Here is a 23221-nt window from a genome sequence, read left to right on the forward strand (position 1 = left end):
ATAGCACCCAGTCCCTGCTCTGTAACAGCGACAGCCTGGTACAGCCTAGCAGGCAACCAGGGAGAAGAAAGCAACTATAATGAAGGAAAGAAGCTACATGGAGCAAGGGGGAATGTGACTCGCACCCTGAATTCAATCCCCAGCAGCCACATAAAAGCCAGGCAAGGTGGCACATGTCTGTAACCCCAGTGCATGTCTGTAACCCAAGTGCTGGAAATGTGGGGATAAACAGTGTCCAAGGACTTGCTGTCCAGTTAGTTCAGTCAAAACAACAAACTCCAGGCTCAGTGAGACAAACCCTGTCTCAAAAAATACAGTGAAGCAGTTGAGGGTAACGACCAAACATCCACCACTGAACTGTACACATGTCCACATGCATCTTACACCACACCCACACACCCACATATCCCCCAACACACACAAACCACCACTGATCCATCCACACGTCCACATGTATACCACTGCTACACCCACGCACCCTCTTACATATAGATGCAAACACTCCAATTTTATAACTGGGCATAAGATCTAAAACACACATTTCACCAAAGTTTATACCTTCACATATATCAAAGAAGCACATAAGAAGGCACAAAAGACCAGCCATTATAGAGGAATGCAATTCAAAGCCAAAATCAAATACCCTTCTCCACAGGTGTGTACTGGATGGCAGACATTCAGACCACACCCAGACAGCACCAAATGTGGATTAAGACACAGCACAACTGCATCTGTCAAATGCAGCCCATGAAAAGACAAATGGCCTACTCAGTGCCGAAGACAGTTTGACTCTGTCTTGAGTTTGTTATCCCTGTGTTATGTGACCCTATTGATATCACTTCTGAGTATTTGCCCAACAGAAGTAAAAATTTACATTTGCACAAAAACTTCAATAGTGTTAGACATCACCACTGTATTTATAATCACCAAAAAGTAGAGAAACCACAGGTGTCCTTCAGTGATGGCATGCATCAGAGGCTAGGTTAGAAGAGACCATGTTCAGTGTCTACCTGGCTCTGACTCTTCCAAGTTCACCCATGGAGCTCGGGTTCTTTACAAGGAAGCCAGGACCACAGGGAAGGGCCACACCTAGGTCTCGAAGCAACCAGCTAGCTGACACCCACCCATAGAAAAGTGAATGAAAAAGGCATCACTGAGTTATAGGTGTGTTGCTGTGGGCCATTAAGTTTAGAGGCTTACCACATAGCAACACATAACCACAACACTTGCTGTCTATCTAAGGTTTGACAACTGCATAGAGAACCTGACTGGAGGAAAAGTAGCCACAAACAGCTTTTCAGTAAAGAGATTTTTCAAAAAGCTAATATCTGCAAGGCTTGGAAGATGTACTCAAGGAAGATGCAGTTGGGGAGGGGAAGGGGGGGGTCTGTGCAATACAAGAAGGAGTCAGAGGATGGAAGAAGCCTCAGGTACAACAGGTTCTGAGACTAGAACAAGAAGCAAGAGAAAATAGTTGATGTACAGCGTTACTTCAGTCATATTATGCATATTGGTGGCTAAACTTGGTTGTCAACTTAACACACCTGGGAAGAAAGGACCTGAATTGAAGTATTGCCTCCCTCAAATTGGTCTATGGCCATGTCTGTAGGTTATTTTCTTGGCTAGTAATTTGAGGTAGTAGTAACCAGCCCAATGTAGGCAATTCCAGCCCTAGACAGGAAGCTCTGGGCTACATAAGAAAAGGAGGTGAACGTGAGCCAGGGAGCCAGCCAGTAGTAAGCAGTGTTCCTTCAAGGTTTCTGCCTTGAGTTCCCGCTTTTGCCAAGTAGATCTTTTCCTCCTAAGTTACTCTTGGTCATGATATTTGATCACAGTAACAGAAAACCAAACTAGAACAGCGTATTTGCACCATAAAAATCAAAGAAGGATTGGGAAAATTCTTACAATTGGATAGGGTAGTGAGGAAGAGGGAACCATGACTAGGAATTGACACACACAAGTCCAGAGAGAGGCAGGAACCTCTTTGTTGATCTAAGTGGTAGACATAATGGCTGAATTTACAATTATTGGCATCCTGGTACACATCTGCCCATTTTTCTCTAAGGGAACAAATACAAGAATAGCCTTAACAGCATTGTTCATTAATAGACAATAAGCTAAGTAGAATGTCTGGTCAACAGCAGAATGAATAGACTGTGCAATGTCCTACATTAGAATGCAAAACTGAAACAAAAGTGAATGGACCATCACTGCACATGCCAGCCCAGGAAGCCCCCATGTCTTCCATATTTAACAATTTTCCACCTGGCTAGAACATGCAGAGAATGGGGAGCCTCAAATCTGGGTAGATGGATGCCCAGAGAGTACCTCAGGAAACTCCCGTGTCAAAATTAAAGTCTGAACTGGACCCTCTGAATCTCAAGTCTCAATGGGAAGAACTGAGAGCAAGGATGGGGACTCAGTCCTGCATTCAACATACAGCATCATGGAGTCAACAAGGAGAAAATAGTGGGAATTCCCATTTAAACAGAAAATATACAAGGCAGCACCTGACTGTCTTCACTTCCTAGAGCTCATCCCGACAGGTTTTATCAGGACTTAAAAAGATGCGAGTATAAACAAACCTCAGACAAAACTCCCCTGGATGGTTTCTGTCCTCTCTCTCTCTCTCTCTCTCTCTCTCTCTCTCTCTCTCTCTCTCTCTCTCTCTTCTCTCCCTCCCCACTCCCACTCTCACACATACAGAGCACAAACCCCTTGGTATATGAAAATTAACAGTAAGACAGAATTTCTGTGTGGTTGTAATTTGCATTTCCCTGATGGTAGACTTCTTTTTTAAATATATAAGGCTATTGGTGTTTCTTTTGAGAAAAAAACTTTGTTCCTTTAGTTCCTTTCTGTCATACAGAAACGTCTCCTTGGTTGATTCCTGAGATATTTCCTGTGTCTTTAGAGCCCTGTTAAGAAAAGGCTTTGCATGCACTTATAATATGAAACATATTTGAAATTTATTTTGTTTTTTCAGACAAGTCTTGTATAGTCCAGATGCTCTAAAGCTATAGTGATCCTTCGCCTCCACCTCCTACATGCTGGGATTATAGGTGTGTGTTGCCATGCCTGGCTATTTGAACATTTCTATGTATAAAGCGCATAGACAGATGAAGGTTCCTAAGACATGGGGAACTTGGTTGGTCTATGCATTCACACCAAGTCCAGACAGCTGGCTTTCAATCCTAGATGGTGTGACTCACAAGCCCACTTAATGACTGTCATCAATCCACCAGCAATTAATCTGCTTCCCATACTTTCAACCTTCAGTCTCCTCCACAGAGAATTCAGATATCATGTCTGCATACTTTCTAATCAAAGGAACTAAAGCCCTTTCTGCGCATTTAGCCAATCATTTGTTTTCTCATCTCCCAGTCAATACCAAGATGTATTATGGTTTGTATTTTTGAGATAAGGTCTTACGTAACCCAAGTTGGCCTCAAACTTGCCATGCAGCTAAGGATGGCCTAATTTCTAGTCCTCCTGACCCAGCTGGGATTCTTTGCCCAGTTTTATGTGGTGATGGAAATTGAACCCTGGGCTTTGAGCATACTAACTGAACTACATCTTCAGCCCACTACAATGTATTCGGAAGTGATCACTCAAATAACAAAAGCTTACTTTTGTTACTTTTTATTGTCCAATAAAAATAAACTAAAAGCCGGGCATTGGTGGTACACGCCTTTAATCCCAGCAATGGAGAGGCAGAGGCAGGCGGATCTCTGAGTTCGAGGCCAGCATGGTCTACAGAGTGTGTTCCAGGACAACCTCCAAAACAATACAGAGACCCCCTGTCTGGAAAAAACCAAATAAATAAATAAATAAATAAATAAATAAATAAATAAATAAATATAAATTAAAATGTTCAGTATAAGGGTAACCGGCAACCGGCTGAGGCAGGAGAATTGCTTAAGCATAGGAGTTTGACAGCATTCCTGACATCAGAGTGCCACTATCTTCTTGAAGTTTTCTTGTTGTTTTCAACTTAAAAATAAACTACTTGCCTGGCATGATGGTACACAACTGTAAGACCAGCACTCAAAGGTTGAGATGGGAGAATCACAATTTTGGGGGTAGCCTGTGTTACACAACAAGATACTGTTTCAACAAAACAAAAACTGAATTATGATACTAATATATTTGAGCAATGAGTAAGAAGTTGAATATGAAGATAAAGTTGGCAAGAGTGTTGGAATCCAGCTCTTTTGTAAAGGTCTTTCTTGCCCTAGGTTCTAGGCAGCCTATGAGACATTAGTTTCTGAGCTGTGTGACCTCATGGGCATTTTTCCTGCTACTATTTTCAGGCCAAATTTTTTTCTATTCTGTTACCTTTCCTGCCATCTCTACCTGAAACTTTAAGAACACTGAGACTTTTAAAGAGATGGTGTGAAAGACACCAAGTGTGAGAGATGTCTAGCAAGTTCCAGGATGCCCAAGATGGGAAGAGCTCAAACACAGAACACCAACAAGGGGCAGCATGTGAATTTTGAGTATACTCACACAAGAGGGAAGTTGTCTTCCTAATAAACTTAACAAGTAAGCAAAGGCCCAGAAAAGTGACCTGTGGGAACACCAAATCCTGCTACTCTTTACACTCTATGTACATACATAGTGGCCACACACGGAAAGGCTGTGGGAAACTCTGCAACAATGGTACTGTTTTCCTGGCATTGTGATTGGATAGCTTTTCTAGGAATAACAAACTATCTCCCATCATATCTACTTCAAGAATGGAACTTGGAGAGCTTTAAAACTAGGGTAATGGCTGAGTGGTTAAGGTTCTAATGTGCAAGGAATAATACCAGAGTTCACACTGCCAGCACCCACCTAAATACTGGGTGGATGTGGAGATCCACCTGTAATTTCAGCCTCTTAAGCTGGAGACAGAATTCCCCAGAAGATGATAGATAGAAAGACTAGTTTTATGGGTGAGCCCTGAGTTTAACTAAGAGACCCTGCCTCAAAGAATAAAGCAAAGAAAGATTGAGGAAGATGTCCAAATCAACTTTGGGCCTCCACATACTCATGCATGTGTATGCACACATGTACACACATGTGAAAATCAGAAAAATAGTTTAAAAATAGCTAGGGCTGTAGCTTAGATATCAGAGTACTTGCCTAGCATGCAGAAAGGTCTAGATTCCTGCTCTAGTATCACATAAACTGGATTATGCCTATAAACCAGCATTTGGAAGGTAGGAGCAAGATGAAAACTCCAAGGTCATCCATCCTCAGCTACACATCTGAGTTTAGGACTAGCCGGGGGTACATGAGACTGTCTTGGAGAGGGGGTGGGGGGGGTATTGCAAATGAGTGATGCCTTCCTGGCTTCCTAGCTCACAGAGATATGTCCTGTACACTCTGAGCTTACTAACTGGACAGCATCTCACAGAAACAGTCCTCAGATACCCTCAGGGTGTCAGAGAAGTCTTTAAAACAGTCTTCTGATAGCCAGGTGGGAGTGACACATGCCTTTAATCCCAGCACTCAGGAGGCAGATGCAAGTAGATCTCTGTAAATTCAAAGCCAGCCTGGCCTACAGAGAAAGTTCCAGGACAGTCAGGGCTATACAGAGAAACCCTGTCTTAAAAAAACAAAACAAAACAAAACAACAACAAAACATACACTTCTGATATTGGGCTGGAAAATGGCTCAGCAGGTAACGGTGCTTGATATGAAAGCCTCACAAGTCGAATCCAATTCCTGAAACCCACTAGAAAACGGAAGGAAAGATCCAACTCCACAAAATTATCCTTGTATTCTACGTATACTCACTGACACATGCCCACACCACATATGGCATATGTGCATATACAAATACTTCCAAATAATAGATTTAAAATTTTTTAATCTTCTGATTATTCATTTCTAACAACAAGGATTATAAATGTACCCTGTGTGAGTTTACTTATAATCACCTACATGTGCTATAGTACTAAAATATTAACTTCAGAATAAAACACTATCCCCATGACCTCAGAACCACCTTACCACACATATATAAGCTGCTCTAGAACTCATTCCTGCTGGTTCCCTGTTCAAGAATGTCACCTTCATGACCAAGAAATACGACAACACAAGAGCATGAATCAGCTGGAAGGGCTCTCTCGGGCCGAGTTCAAACTCAATGGTGCGTGTCCAACTAGTCCTCAGAGGACTAATGAGATGAGCTCCTCTTAAAAGTCTTCTGGGAAGCAGAGAAGTCAATGTGTCCAATGCTATATATTCTCCTCTTCCTTGGCAACACTGCCCCTGCCCTCATCACTCCGTGCCATGTCAAATTACAGTATAATTACATTTTTAACACGTCGGCTCGAAGCCCTTCCAGACACCCCATGAGAAATGGGTAAGGAGGCTCTTTTTTTTTTTTCAATCTCTGCCTCTTCTTGGCACGGCATTAACTAAGACAGGACCAACTGTAAGAGCATACTAAGCAAACTAAATACACTACAATAAAACATTGGAACCTAAATCTAATAACTAAGCAGGCATTTTTCCCAGCAGTTCCTAATTACTAATCCTCTCCAGGGACTAACAGGAGGAGTCCAGCAGGACCACTCTGAAGCCCATACTTTAATGTTTATTTGGCAACGAGGGCAGGAAGCCAGGCCTTGAATACAAGTGCCACAGGCAAGAAAAGGAAAAAGAGGCTGGTGAGGAGGGGCAGTGGAGCAAGAGGGGGAAACAGAAACTATGAATGAATATGAACATGAATGGGAGAGAATGAATTAAACCACATAACCCTGGCCCAGAAAAAGCTCAAAGATGAAAATCTGCAGAATGGTTTCTATTGAGAGTGACTATCGCTTTCGCATCCTTATGTAGTGATGAGATCCTTAGGTAAAACCATCCCAGTCAGGACCTGCTGTAACTGCAGCAGCAACTGTCTGGCTCACAGAGTCTAAAGTAATTATTACCCGGCATAGATGAGATGGTCCATAATGAAAAGAGACCTTTTATTTTATCTTATTTCTTTGACACAGGGGCTCACTATATAGCCTTGGCTGGCCTAGAACTCTCTACGTAGACTGGGATGGCCTTGGAGATCTGCCTCTGCTTTCCAAATTCTACGATTAAAAGCGTGTGCCGTGGCATGTGGCCAAAAAAGAGTACTTTTTAATTCTTTAACTGAGCAAAAGAGAATAGGTGATCTTCATCTATCCCACTAACTCAGTGCTTACAAACAGAAAATTCTCCACCGCTGAAATGGGTAAATCCACTTACAGGGAAAAGTCTGGTGGTCCTAACAATAGTTCTTGGTATCAGCTACTTTGCTATATATTGTAGGCATCTGCATCACATGGCTCTCTTAGTTTCCCTCTGAGGCCTAGTGGAGCAACTAATTCAGTGGATGAGCAGCAAAGCTCGGCACCAAGCTGTATAACCTACTACAATCATTGAGGATGCAACACAGAAATGAAACACAAAAAAGTGTCATGCATTAAAGTGCCCTACAGTATCTCCCCTTCTGCAGGCCATATGCCTTCTAATTATGGTCCATTCATTCCTGGGGTCCTGGAGACTTATCCACAGGTTCAAACGATTTCATAATAATGCTAAAAACAACTCCTTTCTTCCATGTTGCCATTTGCATGTGTTGCAAAAGCAACAGCTGAAAGACAAAGCAGGACCCTGCCATTCTCTGCAGACACTCAACCCCACGGTCACACTCACCACCAGGCTCTGCAGCCACTAACCCCCATCGCCACACTGACTGTTTGGTCTTAAATGCCACTTTTGCTTAGGAATGCTCTTAATGAAGAAATAGAAGCTGCTCTTAGGATAGCTAGTCACCTGCATAAATCCCTTTCAATATTCAGTGTTATAAAGAGGGAAGTATATACAAAATTCTTCTCTAGTATCCCAAAGAGATAATTGTCTTAGTACAAAGTATGAGCTACTGAAAGCTGTTAGCAAAAGTAGTTCCCTTTCACTGAACATCCAAAAAAAAAAAAAAAAAAAGACCATTTTTACTCAGATTGAGGAGGAGCTAATAATTTCTAAATTTAAAAGATGATGCAGTCACTTCACTGCACTCACATGCCACATCTTAATGTATGTGGTGTTCGGACATCTCTGGTGTTGGTTCTTGACTTTTCGTCTTGGTTAAGCCAGGGTTTTAATTGCCAATTTGCCCCACTCTACACTCACTCAGGAAGAGAAACTCTATGAGGGATGCCTAAGTCAGACTGGCCTGTGAGAGATTTTCTGAATTCGGTTAATTGAGCTGTGAAGAGCCACTCTGAATGAGGGTGGCACTGATTCACGGTTTTGGCCCTGCCCTGTGTGATAGCACAGAAAGCTTGCTGAGCATGAACCAGGGATGCAGCTATCTCATTCTGCTCATCTGTGGCTGTGATGTAACTGGATGTTTTCAGTTCCTGCCAAAGATGGACTGCAACCTGGAATTGTGAACTAATACAACCCCCTTCTCCCCAAAACTGCTTTTTTGGTCTGGATATTTTATCAAAGCAACAAAAATAAAATCAGGACACAGGGTCTCCTGTTTGCCACCGAGTGTACCAGGTTACCTGGCCCAAACCACAAGGACTCTCCTGTCTCTGCCTTTCTCCATCTCCCATTAGGGTCTCCACGGCATCTGGCTTTTTATGTGGGTTCTGGTATTTGAACTCGGGTCTTTCTGCTTGCATAGCCAGCACTCTATCCACTCAGCTATCTCTCGACAATGCTATTTTTCCTATTCAGGGCAGGGGTGAAAAACGGTGGAAAAGTCTTTCAAATTACTTACAACATGCTTTTATTATCAATATTGCCAGGCAGATATTGACAAAACTGGTTTTCCCCAGCATGTGCATACATATAAAGGAGTAAGTCCCCAGGAATAAGGAAGTTGTAACAAAAAGTCATTAGAAATGAAGAATAAATTTCACCACAGAAATACTATTATAAAGTAGTGACTTGGAACAACAGTATTATATTTTTTATAGCGTTGGTCCACGGACTTTTAAGATTTATTTTCAATTATGTGCATGCGTATGCATGTATATGCAGGTTCCCTCTCAGGCCAGAGGCATCAGACCCTGCTGGAGCTGGAGATACAAGCAGCTATGAGCTGCCCCAAATGGCTGCTACGAACTGAATCTAGGTCCTTTCCAGGAGTTGCATGTACTCTAACTGGCGCCCCATCTCTCCAGCCCCCAAATGGGCTTTTGTAAGCTACATCCACAGTAAATGTCAGGGCATTTTCCAAACATGGACTTTAGTCTTGGGTACACAGAAGCACCTCCACAGACCATCTGCGGTGATAAGCAAGGCTTCTTACACTTTGTTAGCTCCCTGTATAACAGGGTTCTCTGAACGTTACCTTTGTCCCTAAGTAACAACAAAGAGTGGCAGTCCTGAGAACAGGGAAGGGATAAAGGAAAGGCAGAAAGATGGGGCTTACCTGTGCTCAAGATGACTGAAGTCTTGTAAATTCAATTCCCTGGTGTCTTGCGTCAGATAAATTGTATCCACATCCTGTTTAAAGCAAAACTCGGTTAGAAAATAAATCCATGTGCAGAAACAGAGAAACCAGACAACCTCAGAGAACTGCATAAGGACGCAGGCAGCTTTTGGAGTAACCTGAAAGATGGTAGTCAAAATAAAATGAGTGGTGGGAGAGAGGGAGGAGGGGGAACCGATGTGGATATACTGTGTGCCAGGTATGTGTGCACGCAGATGAAGAGGCTCACTTACCCACTGTACTTCTTCCCTGTATGAAAACCCCAGCCAGTCGCACACACAGGCATACATCTGTGAAAACCCACCTGAAGCATGAAGCAGAAATGTTGATATTGACAGGTTTGCAGGAAAACAATTTTTACATCACAGTTTACAGCTTCAATCTGGCAGCTGCTGGCAATCGAGTTATCTTTCCCATCTAGAGAAGCAGCAAGGATTCTCCCCAGCTCTGCGGTGCATACACAGCAGGCTGCAGTCGGGCTTAAATATAGGACTTCTGTCCACCAATCTAAAGTCTGTGCATGCTAATTACACCTTGAACTAATTGTACTCTACAGTAGCAGACCAGGAATAGACTCAGCTTCCTGGCAGGGGGACGGGCATCCAACCCCTTATGTTTTAGTTTAAAATGCATGCTCACCACAGGGTCCTGGCTCAGCCAAGGTCTGGCTGTCCCACAGGGCCTGGAGACTGGCCAGGCGCTCAGGTGGCTCCATGGAGACTTTCTTCATGATTCTCCTGAAAGGTTAACCCCAACAACACATTTCAAAGCTCGTGGTTTTGGAACAGTATATAGACATTTATTTTGTACTATGTGTTTTGCTTGTTTGCTTTAAACAAAGATGGGTGTTACTTCAAATCTGGTCAAAATAATTCCATTAGATGGGCAGTAGGGAAATGACAATTTATAGGAACGTATTAATATTTTGATTTGCTTCCTCTTACAAATACAGACATTAAGAGTTATTTTCCCTGTTGTTTTCTAACGGGAAATTTTTGTTACAACACTTAGAAAATAGTGCTCTAGGGGATAGGGGTAATGGGTGTGGCTCAGTTGGTAGAGTGTTTGTCTAGCATGCAAAAAGCTCTGGGTTCCATACCCAGTGCCACATAAGCCACAAGGAATTGTACACCTATAATACCAAACTTGAAAAGCGGAGTGAGGAGGATGTCAAAGTTATCTGTAGCTACATACTGAATTTGAGGACAGCATGGATCACATGAGACATTGTCTCAAAAAGTAAGAAATGCTATATTTAATGAATTATTATATTGTACTTCTATCAAATACAGGTGACCAGCTTCTTAGAATTAAAGAACAATTCTCTAAGTCAATCCATAGTACCCTATGCAAATGTTCATCAATAGACTGGTCATCTCTGTTTTAGTAGGAGGTCCTTTGGCTCTGTGCTAAGGGACTGTGGGTCATTTGAGGCCATGCCTGGATCCTACTCCTCTTATCTCTCTTCCTCCTCAAAAGCTAATAAAGTTCCTGCCTGTTCACATAGTGGATAAAAATGAATCCCAGGGCTGTTGAGATGGCTCAGCAGCTAAGAGTTCAAATTGCTCTTGCAGAGGGCTGGAGTTCCCAGCACCCATATTGGGCATTTCACAACCACCTATAACTCCAGCCAGAATATTCGCCACTTTCTTCTGGTCTCTGCAGGCACTGCACACACATGCAGACACACAAACACATAATTAACAAAAACAAAAATGTAGCCTGCCTCCCCAAACTATCATTATTCATGACACAGAAGTGATGAAACAAGGAAATTCATATCTCGGGGCTGCTGTGAGAACAGAAATGAACACATTACTTAGAACAACAACTGGAACATGGTAGAATGTCTAAAATGGGAGCTGATGTTGTGAACATGACCACATCATCATTTAGTAAGCAACTTATGAATCCATCCAAACACTGACTAAAGACCTATGCTGTGTTAGGGCCTACTTCCAAAGAAGGTTGTCAACAAAATCCACAGAAAATGTACACACACACACACACACACACACACACACACACACACACACACACACACACACACTATTTGTTTGCTGTAGTGAGGTTGTTTTATTTTGGGAGAGAAGCTCTCTATGTGAACCTGACTGTCCTGGAACTTAGAACATTGACCAAACTGGCACTGGACTTAGAGATCTGCCTACTTCTATCCCCTGCCTTAGTTAGGATTACTATTGTTGTGCTAAAATACCATGACCAAAGCAACAGGGAGAGGAAAAGGGTTTATGTGGCTTACACTTCCACATTGTAGTCCATCACGAAAGGAAGTAAGGACAGGAAGGCAAACCACACAGGAACCACGAGGTAGAAGCTGATGCAGAGGCCAAGAATTAAGAAAATGCCCTACAGGCTTGCCTGCAGCCTGGTTTAAGGGAAGCCTTTTCTCCATTGAGATTCCTTCCTCTCTGAAGACTCTAGCTTCAGTCAAATTGACATAAAACTAGCCAGCACACCTTCTGAGTGCTACTATTAAAGGCACACGTGACAATGCTAAGCCGCTTGTGATTCAAATGAGACAGCCAGTGTGATTTAAATGAGAAATATTCACCAGGGTTAATCCATTTAAATACATAGTTCCCAGCTAGCAGCACTTTTGGCTGGAGAAGTACCTAGGGGTAGGTTTAGAGACTCGAGGAACTTGCTCCACTCCCAGTTTTCTCTCTCTGCATGTGGTTAGTGATTTGATCTCTCAGCTTCCTGTTCCTATTACCTGCTGCCACAACTCTCTGCCATTGGGATCTCCCACTCAGGGACCATAAGTGAGAATAAACTCTTCCTTCTATAAAATGATTGGAGTCGTGGTATTTGATCACAGCAACAGAAAAGTTACTAATACATTCTCCAAGCTAGAAATCTATCAAGAGGAACAGACAAGCTGGTGAGGGTGGTGCACACCTGCATCCAGCACTTAGGAGAGAAAGGCAAGTGTTGTGCCCAAATTCTGAACCCCCAAATCACCAAGAGACCCATTCCCGATGCAAAAGCAAAGAGTCTTTATTAATTAAATGAGTTAACTGCATTAACTCGGGCCCTCTGTGGGTTCCACATGGTGGCTGGAGTGAGAAGGACCAGGGGAAACCTCGAGGCAGGGAATTTATTGGATAGAGCAAGGGGAGTGTCTAAGGGACCACAAGAGTCCCAGACTTGGTGCACTCTCGGGCTTGGGCAGTCTGTCCTGTGTTGATTGGTCAACTGGTTTCTATGGCCTACAGGCCCTTCCAGTGTGGCTGCTATGCTCTGTATGCCACTGTTACACTGTTACCATAAAGCATGTCCAGAGCTTGCCAGCTAACTTCTGATTGGTTCCTTGTCACAGTGACTGGGGCAGGGCTGGGAATTTCAGAAGACCAGAAACTCAGCAACATGTGCTAAGTCAAAGGCCTACATCTTGTTGGATCTTTTCTGCAGCCTTTCACGGCTACTAAGGCAGGGGGCTGGGTGAGGGTCTGGTCCCTTCAGCAAGAGGATTGATGAAAGTGGGAGTAGAACTGTCATGGCCCAGCATGTCTCAGCCCTAAACCACAGAAACCACGAGTGGGGGAGCGTGGACTTGGGAATTCCTCATATTTCCCAGGTACTTGAATGGAAGCTTTGAGCCACCAAGGCCAGAGATGAAGAAAGGTTTATGCAGTGTTTTTATATAATTTTGTGCACAGGTTTATGGTAGTTGGAGCTGAAGAGATGGTTCACTGGATAAGACTGTGCACAAAACACAAGGACCTCAGTTCAAAACCCCAGCACCCAAATGGGTGGAACTAGACGAAACCATCCTCAGTGAGGTAACCCAGTCACAGAAAGACAAACATGGTATGTACTCACTCATATATGGATATTAAACATAGAGAAAAGGATTACCAGCCTACAATCCACACCTCCAGAGAGCTAGGAAACAAGGAGGACCATAAGAGAGACATGCATGGTCCCCCAGTGAAGCAGAAAGAGACAAGAGCTCCTGAAAAAATTGGGAGCATTAGGGGAGGGGGAGAGAAGTAGGAGAAAGAGGAGGGGAGAAGAGGAGAGGGGAAGAGAACATGAGGGATCAGGAAGATTGAGTGGGGGGATGAATAGGAGGAGAGCAAGAAAAGAGACATCAATAGAGGGAGCCACTATATGTTTAAAGAGAAATCTGGAACCAGGGAATTCTGCAGAGATCCACAAGGATGACCCCAACTAGGAAGCTAAGCAATAATGGAGAGGCTACCTTAAATGCCCTTCCCCTATAATGAGACTGATGACTACCTTATATACCCATCCTAGAGCCTTCATCCTGTAGCTGAGGAAGCAGAAGCAGAGATCCACAGCTAAGCACTGAGCCAAACTCCTGGAATCCAGTTTCAGAGAGGGTGGAGTAGTGACAAACAAAGAGGTCAAGACCACACTGGGAAAACCCACAGAAACAGCTGACCTGAGCAAGTGGGAACTCATGGACCCCAGTCTGACTGCTGGGGAAACAACATAGGACCAAACCAGGCCCCTTGAACATAGGTGTTAGCTAGAAGCACTGGGACCTCTGGCAGTGGAACCAGGATGTATCCCTAGTGCACAAACAGACTTCAGGAGCCCATTTCCCATGGAGGGATACTCCCTTAGGGCCTAGACCCTGCCCCAAATGACTTGACAAATTTTGATGATCTCCTGGGGAGTAGATGGGGGATGGGATGAGGTGGTTGGTGGGCAGCATAGGAGGATGGAGAGAGAGGGAACTGGGACTCATATGTAAAATAAGATTGTTTCTAATTTAAATAAATTTTATATATATAAAAAAACAACAGAAAACAAATCCCCAGTACTCATGGAAAGACCTGGTTATAGACAGCATGTGCCATTTGGGGTGGAAATGCTAGTCTAATGACTCTCTAGGTCTAGTGAGAGACCCTCTCTCAAAGGGCAGAGAATGACACTGACATCCTCCTCTGGCCACCATCAGCACACACTCATGAAATTACATATACCACACAAAGACACATTTCTTGGTGAAGTGTTTCAACTGGTGGTATCACATCGCCTCTCAAAAGCTTTAAATTTTGGATTTTGGGATTACAGTTGTTCAGCCTATCTGAACTGCTAGCTAGTTTTACCAACTTGACACAAGCTAAAGTCATCTGAGAGGAAGCAACCTCAACTGAAAAAACATCTCGAGATCGGGCTGTAGGCAAGCCTGAAGAGCATTTTCTTAGTGATTGATGTAGGAGGACACAGCCCATAGTGGGTGGAGCCATCCCTGGGCTGGTGGTCCTGGGTTCAATAAGAAAACAGACTGAACAAGCCATAAGAAGCAAGCCAGTAAGCAGCACTCCTCCATGCCCTCTGCATCAGCTCCTGCCCCCAGGTTCCTGCTCTGTTTGAGTTTCCGCCCTGACTTCCCTCAATGATGAACAGGGATGTGGAAGGGTAAGCCCAATAAACTATTTCCTCCCCAACTTCGCTTTTGGCCATAGTGTTTCATCACAGCAATAGAAACTCTAAGATAGCCCATGTGTTATATTGGACATAACTTAATCTCTTTAATGGGTGCTTTTGGGCTTATGTTTTGCTTGGTCTTGGCTCTCTGTAGCCCAGGCTAGCTTTGAACTCTCAATTATTCTTCTGCTTCAGCTTTCAAAGTGTTTGGACTACAATTATGCATGACTATGTTCACGTCTCTTTAGGCATACTTTTTACATTTATTTATGTGCGTGTGTGTGTGCATGTGTATATGTACATAAGCCATGATGCAAGTGTGGAGGTCAAAGGACAAGTTGAGACAGTCAGTTCTCTCCTCTTGTACTGAGGCCAGGAGGTGGTGGCGCACACCTTTAATCCCAGCACTCAGGAGGCAGAGGCCGGTGGATCTCTGAGTTCAAGGGCAGCCTGGTCTACAGAGAAAGTACCATAACAAACCCTGTCTCCAAAAACAAAAACAAAAACTCTTGGGTTGTCTCCGAAGAACTGTAGGGCATGCTTTTCCTACAGTGACAGATGGGACAGGGATTGGAGAGGCAAAGACAGGTAGAAAGTAATGCAGAAATCATTGGCCAGATGCTGGCGAAATGAATTTGTTAGTGTGATCTGCAGTAAGTGTGCATCCCAAGCTTGTGTCTCTAGTACGGCATGCTGGGGTGGTGAGACCTTTAAGGGGTGGGGCTGGGTAGAAGGGAATGAGGTCAAAGAGGGAAAATACACTCTAAGACAAGATTAATGCCGGTGTCAGGGACTCGCTTCTCTCCAGATAGGATCTATTAAAGACCTCATCTATTTGGCCCCTTCTGTATGACGCTGCCTCTGTTTCTGGTTTTGTTTGTTTGTTTGTTGTCTTTTTGCTTTTCCCATGTAACATAGTCCATGGGTGCTATGACAAAACTCGAGGGGAACCTTGGCGGATTCCATGGCAGGGGAGGATGACTGAGGTGGAGGGATAAACATGCCAGGCAGACAGAGCTTAAATGAGAAGTTTATTAGAAAGGGAAGGGGGCGGAGAAAAGAGGTAAAGAGACAGTAAGTAGGCAAGGGTCTTTATTTTAAATGGTTCCTTTGCACCTGCATGCTGACCAGTGTACTTACTGCCTGAGTGCATTCTGTCTGGTGACAGGGGTAGGCCCGCATAGTGCCGGAATCCTTACAATGGGGTCCTACATCCTCAGAAATATAAGGACAATTAATCTTGAAATTTACCCATGCCTGGCCTAAGATGCTTTGTAATAATAACAGAAAACAGATTGCATCAATAACACTCTAAGAACGCAGAAGGAAAAAAAAACAAAGCAAAATAAAACAACAACAACAACAAAATAAGCAAACTTGGAAAGCAGAGGCTTCTACTTCAAAAACAGCACAGAACTTTCATACCCCGGGGGAGGAAGATGGGTAGGAGGGAAGAGTCAGCTGGTACAGAAGTCTCCGAGCGCAGCTCAGCACAAGCATCCATCTGGGCTCTTGCACGAGTTCCACTTTTCAACAGTTCTCACCTTCCTTTTTTTGCTGAGATGTCAGAAGGCAAAGGAGCCTTGCAAAACATGTGCATGTATTTCCATAGGAGATAAAGAGCCAAGCTTCTGCTGCTCTAGCCCTGCACATGTATGTGTGAGAAGAAAATCCTGTGACATGTTTTCTGCCTTCAGCTAAATGACAGCACAGAGTAGTGACGGGCATTCCAGCTCACATATAAGCAAACAGAAACTTGAGCCAGACACACACAGCATTTGCTGTGAGAGCAGGTACGATGTGCTTGGGCCCTAGACGCCTTACTGGCTCTAGTGACGAACCAATGGTAGTTTGGACATATTTAATTTACATGAGACTCAGAAAGATTGCTGTGCATGGCAAAAAGACAAAAAGAAAACACCTCCAGTGAGCATACCAGCTCTTCATGCATGTCTCACAGTAAGCTGCTGGCAATATTTCTGAATTATTTGAATCCATGGAGAATAACTGAGTTAAAAATCCAGCCCTGTATACATCCAAAGCAGTGACTGTCCTCAACAGTCACCATTTAAGCATCTCTTATAACATTTGTTTATTTAGCATGGAGGTAGTGGTGGTGCTGGTGTGTTGTGGAATAATCTTTTTGTACACAGTGAAGATGTGTCTTTGCCAAGGATTCCTTCTGATTGGTTTCATAAAGAGCTAAGTGGCCAGTAGCTAGGCAGGCGATAGAGGCAAGGACTTCCAGGCACAGAGAGGGCTCTGGGAAGAACAGAAGTGGAGAAGTCAGGCAGACATACAGAAAAAGATAAAGGTAAAAGTCATATGGTAGAATGCAGATTAACAAAAGTATGGGTTAATTTCAGTTATAAGAGCTAGTTAGGAACAAGCCTAAGCCATAGGCCAATCTTTCAAATTAATAAGTCTTCATATCATTATTGTGAGCTGGCTGGTGGGACATAGAAAGTGTGTGTGTGTGTGTGTGTGTGTGTGTGTGTGTGTGTGTGTGTGTGTGTGTGCACCCTCATCAACATTCTTAGCAGCAAGTGCTTTACCTGCTAAGCTATCTCATCAGTCCCAGTTCACATTTCAAAGATGTCACCCTAACATGATATGCTACCTCTTGCTTTAGAAAGGGAGAGGCATCTCAGAGCAGCAAAACACTTTCCTTTCCATATAAATTCCCCTTGAAGCATTTTTCTTCAAAGTAACTGCATTTTCCACATTTCAATCAATGTTGATCTTCATAGAGAAATAAAGAGTATCAGTTTGTTTCAGAGTAAAGAACACTGTTGTGCCGGGCATTGGTGGCGCACGCCTTTAATCCCAGCACTCGGGAGGCAGAGGCAGGCGGATCTCTGTGAGTTCGAGGCCAGCCTGGTCTACACAGCGAGTGCCAGGATAGGCTCCAAAGCTACACAGAGAAACCCTGTCTCAAAAAAACAAAAAAACAAGAAAACAAACAAAAAAAAGAGAACACTGTTGTAATACATCAACCTTAGCAGCCAGTCGTCAAACGTATCACACTCATGAAAGGATCACAAAGTATGTCAAAACCATATTGCACAGCCACTACCCTATTACTTTGTATGCTAATATAGAGGAATAATATTATTTATTAATTCAGATTTGACAACTATAGTTTCATCTGTATACAGTCAAACAGATATTTAAGTGGGCTTTTTGTCTGTTGTTTGTTTTTTGGGACAAGTATGGGCTGTGCAGTCTGATCTTGAATCTTGAAACCCTACCTCAACCTGCAGAATACTGTGACTGCCCCAAGCTTGAGGCCAGCCTGACCTACAGTGTTTCTGGTGGGTGTCAGGTGGAATGCCTCCTATGTGTCAGGGACCAGGGATTGAAGAAGAGTAAAACACATGTTGGCTACCAAAGAGACAGGTGCAGGCAGCAATGGCCTGTAATCTAGCCTCTTGCCTTCTCAGGACCATCCATGTGTTTATTACAGCTCTCTCAGATACCTGATCATATGCTGCAAAATCACACACTCCCTTTCTCTCTTATTGCCCTCACTCATTTCCTCACTGTGATTTAATATCACCCATTCTCAATACTGACAAACATTCTCTAGAATCTGACAGAGTCCTCAAGCCACTCCCCACTTAGCAGTGCTCCAAAGGAAAACTTCCCTAAGAACTTATCCACACTCTCGGCTGGGCGTTGGTGGCACACGCCTTTAATCCCAGCACGGGGCAGAGCGCGGGTCCCCTTCCCCAAAGCAAAGCTGAAACAAAAAAAAAAAAAAAAAAAAAAAAAAAAAAAGAACTTATCCACACTCTCACTACTGAGTCATCGGGACAGTGCATGTGAGCCTGTGGAGGGAGTTTCACAGTCAAACATAACAGAGCCAGGCCGGGAAGGAACCTTCATAAAAAAGGATAGAAGCTCCAGCATCTGCTGTCTTCTGAAATAGGCTGATCATGTGGTAGGAAAGCAATTCTCTTCTGGGCCGGGAGATACAATTTCAGTTTTATCAGGAAGCTAGTCATCAAGACGCAGATAGTGCTTGAATTATACAAAGATAACTGCTCAGTATGGAGGGCTGGTTGCACAGAAAAGAAGAGGTCAAGAGACTAGTTACAGAGATGCTTCAGTAGAGAAAAGTAACACAGTCCGAACTGAGTGAAGCAAAGGCAACAAAAAGAAAAACAAAGGACCCAGCCAAGAGTCACTGAGATGACATCAAGAATCTGGCAACTAACTCATGGCGTCCTACTTATGAGACCATGAACAACAAAGCCAATCCTTGAGCAATTTAGGTGGCTTTTATAGGGTAAGAAAAACAGTTCTTCTGGGACAGAATGAGTTTATGCAGCTTGAGACCAGCCCTCTGGAGATGCTCACCAGACAGACTAGAGGGGAGAATGCAGGGCACAAACCAGGGAATGCCAATGTTTTATCAAAGCTACCTAGCTACAAATGGGCATTATACGAAGTTACACTGAAAACATTATTCCGTATTAAGTGTTAAGTGTTCTCTGGAAGGAAAAAAAAAATAAAGATAGAGCCAAAACCAAAATTAATTTGGTAATATCCCTGATAGTAGCAAAAGAAGTGACTACCTGCCACAAGTTGTCCTCTGATCTCTATAAACATGCTGTGGCACACACATGATTACACACACACACAAATAAATAAGTAAATGAGCCGGGCATTGGTGGTACACGCCTTTGATCCCAGCACTCAGGAGAAAGAGGCAGGTGGATCTCTGTGAGCTCTGAGGCCAGCCTGCTCTACAGAGGGAATTCCAGGATAGGAGTCAAAGTTACACAGAGAAACCCTGTCTCAAAGAAACAAAACAAACAAAAAAGTAAATAAATATAGATCTGAAAATTTTAAATCAGGCTGGTAGGTAGACAAGTAGGTAGCAAGCAGAGTGGTTGGCTAACACCTAGGAGGCCTGAGTTCAAACCCCAGTACCACTACTGAAACATATTGTTTTAATTTTTAAATGCTTTTCGATAAACTTCCGTTCCTTCCTGTGAAGGTCACACCCCCTCTCTTGGGTGGATGTACTTATGGTCTTGGGTGGAGGCAAGGGTGGGGTTTCTCTGTGTGGCTTTGGAGACTTCCTGGAACACTTGGTCTTTTTTAAATGACTTTTCTTTCAATTTTTATTAAAAGCCCAACTTTGCCTCAGACTAGTCCTGAAATTCTTTAAGGACCCAATCCTGAGCTTGCCTGAGTTAAGGACTCTAAAGGATTAAGAGGACTCCTCACTGCTGAGGGTGACAGGGAAGAGCTAGCCCTCTGTCCCTTCACTGCTAATGCATTAAAGGAAAGTTTCAGCTATTGGGAACTCATGTTTACCCCACATGGTCAGTCCTCTGATGTTGATGGAGTAGCAGAGTCCCCGGTGCTACTTAAGTGGCAGCCAGCAGGAAGAGCAGAAACCACACCAACAAATACCAGGCACAAACAGAGCTGGATTTGACAGCCTCCAACACTGGTGATAGGACAGTCCCAGTGTTAGTCTATTGGACCCAACCATGACAGAAAGACACCACTAGGTAGAGATCATGGCAGCAGTCCCTTGTACAATCATGACAGCAACACTGCCATAGCCACTAGACATTATTTCAAACTTCCAGGCATGACAATCCTGTGGCGCCTTTTCTTTATACTTGCTACCCCACCAGTTCTGTGGAAGAAAGGAGCCACACCTGGTTGGGAACTCTTTTGACAGGTTTAGGTCTGTGTCTTCCTCCAGGATTGATAGCTCTTCCCTAAATGGCCCCCATTCTATGCCTACTTTGCATACACATACATTCTCATTCTCTCCTCTCTCTCTCTCTCTCTCTCTCTCTCTCTCTCTCTCTCTCCCTCTTGATTTGAGGAGGGCTGGAATATATGCACATACCTGGGTATTATGTAACAGGGTTAAACATAGGTTAGTGGTTCTCAACCTTCCTAATGCTTTGACCCTTTAATACAGTTCCTCATGTTGTGGTGACCCCCAACCATAAAATTATTTCCTTGCTACTTGGTAACTGTAATTTTGCTACTGTTATGAATCGTAAATACCTGACATGAAGGACATCTGATATGTCCCACGGGTTGAGAACCACTGACACAGCTCCCTGAAGGAAAGAAGACTTCCTGCCTTCAAGACCTGCTGAGACAGACTCCCTGCCCCTTGGGCTACCACTGCTCCAGCCTCCCAGACCTGCAGCTTCAGGCAGGGTGACTGGTTCCTACCTCAACCTCTATCTTGGCTAGAAGCAGTGGCTGATTCCTGACTCAGCTTCCACGATTCAGCTTGTGGCTGCAGGCAGGAATTTGCTTCTGCTGGGTACCTACTGTTTCAGGCCCTCTGAGACCTGCTGCTCCAGCCCCACTCCACCACCAACCTGTGGGAGCTCTAACCCTCCTAACACTTTCCTCAAGTCCTTGGTTTGCATCCTATTGCAAAGCAAGAATTCCAGTCTCTCACTGTTGCATGGAGGTGGCATTCTTGCATGGTGACTGGTTTTCCTATTCCGTTCAACTGTCAATCTTTTGTCAATAAAGTCCTCTTTGGTCACCCTTCACTGCCTGCTCACTTTGTCCTTGGACAGGGCATGGTAAGAACCTGGGCAGAAGATAAGAAAATCAACTATCTTTAAGGGTGACCGGAAACCACTCTAGGGGAAGTTTCCCTCCTGAGTGTTTCCCTACCACTGCTGTGACTCACCCCTCACCTCCCAGCCTACCCTGCAGGTGTGTGCCTCTTGGAGCATCAGCAAGTGCTTTCCTTAAAAACACCCAAGGCTTGACATACTACAGGCAGAGGGCAGGAAACAACTCCAGCTTCCCTTCCCCTATTCCACCATGTGGCCAGGCACACACTGTTATCTCAGCAACCGGCTATCCTGAGTGTGCTCACTTAGCAAGTCTGTAATGAGAATAAAAGAGAACCTAGCAAGCAGGTCCACTCAGCATAAAGCAAATGAAATAGTCCCTAACCTCCATGCCTCTTTAGCCCTTTGCTGTGAAGATAAAAAGATGTTTCCCTAAGACAGACCTGCCTTCCTTCATGTTCCAAAACGGGCAAGAGTCGTCAGAATTCCCCTTACCACCAGGAAAGACCCACCACAAATCACCATGCATAGGCATGAGCACCCCTCAGCATGTTCAGTGGGAAGGGATTTCCCACAATAGGTGGAATGCATCCTCCTGTGTTACTCTTCGAGCTTCCTGGCAGAAGCCTCTGTGTACATTATAAGCCTCAGTCCATCTACCCCTCATTCCAACACCCACCCCCAATGTAGACTGTTAGCTAAACCACTATCCTAAACCAGACGTGGTGACCAGTTTATAATCACCTGCAGGCTAATATAAAAGGATAGCTCAAAGTCCTGGACTAGCCTTGGGCTATGTAGTAAAACTGTCCCCCACCCTGATTCCTGTTCTCCCTGACCCAGAAAAGGAGAGTTGGAGGAAAAAAGGAACAAAAGGAAGAAAGATTGTAGGAAAAGGAAGATGAGGTCGTAAAGGAGGAGGAAAAGGAGGGGACGGGGGATAGAGGTGGTAGTGGCGGATGAGATGGGGTGGGTAGGGGTAGTAATAGAGGAAGAAGTGATGGAGGAGGCAGTTGTGGTACTTGGGGTGGGGGTAGGGGTGGTAGTGGTGAAGGAGGTGGTAGAAGTGGAGGTGGTGGTAGCAGAGGCAGAGGGAATAGAGGAGGACATGGTTTTGGTAGCGGGGGTGGTGATGGTGGTGGTGGTGGTGGTGGTGGTGGTGGTGGTGGTGGTGGTGGTGGTGGTCTAAGTGGTCTGAGAAAAGAAGAGGTATAGGAACAAAGATAAGAGTAAAATATTTTCACATTTGTCAGTCTGATAAAGAACAAAGTCTTTGCTCTTCCACAGGACTTACAGTGGGGAGAGGCCTGGAAATATCTTCCGCAAGCAGGTGCCTATGTGAGCCAGCACATCACTCACGTCCTCAGGTGATGCCATCTTCAGGGACATGCTACACTTCTCAGTTTCCACAGCCATCTGCAAGAACAAGCAGCACACTTAACAAGGAGCCCAATTTCTTCCCTCTTTAATAAGGTTATAAAGTGGCCAGGCAGTGGTGGCGCACGCCTTTAATACCAACACTTGGGAGGCAGAGGCAGGTGGATCTCTGAGAGTTTGAAGCCAGCCTGGTCTATAGAGCAAGCTTCAGGACTGGCTCCATAGCCACTGAAAAACCCTATCTCAGCCTCCACACACCAAAAAAAGGTTATAAAGTGATGTATGTAAGAAGCATTATGACAGGTGTAAATACAAACTGGTACAACAGCAATGTAAGTCACTATAGAGGGTTCTCAGAAACTAAAAC

The 23221-nt window shown here is 44.1% G+C and overlaps 1 protein-coding gene across 5 annotated transcripts in view; it reads right to left on the minus strand.

The window, feature by feature from the left end:
• Carmil1 (capping protein regulator and myosin 1 linker 1) overlaps nucleotides 1–23221 on the minus strand; it is a 278033-nt gene that overhangs the window by 133365 nt on the left and 121447 nt on the right. For all 5 annotated transcript variants that reach the window (XM_027409345.2, XM_027409351.2, XM_027409347.2 and 2 more), the window contains exons 5-8: nucleotides 22772–22893; nucleotides 10115–10212; nucleotides 9709–9779; nucleotides 9416–9489 (exon numbers count right to left, since the gene is read on the minus strand). In XM_027409345.2, coding sequence (XP_027265146.1) covers nucleotides 9416–9489; nucleotides 9709–9779; nucleotides 10115–10212; nucleotides 22772–22893 — 365 coding nt within the window. The remainder of the gene's footprint in view (nucleotides 1–9415; nucleotides 9490–9708; nucleotides 9780–10114; nucleotides 10213–22771; nucleotides 22894–23221) is intronic.

The sequence above is a fragment of the Cricetulus griseus genome, chromosome 3 (assembly GCF_003668045.3).
Source record: "Cricetulus griseus strain 17A/GY chromosome 3, alternate assembly CriGri-PICRH-1.0, whole genome shotgun sequence".
Lineage (NCBI taxonomy): Eukaryota > Metazoa > Chordata > Mammalia > Rodentia > Cricetidae > Cricetulus > Cricetulus griseus.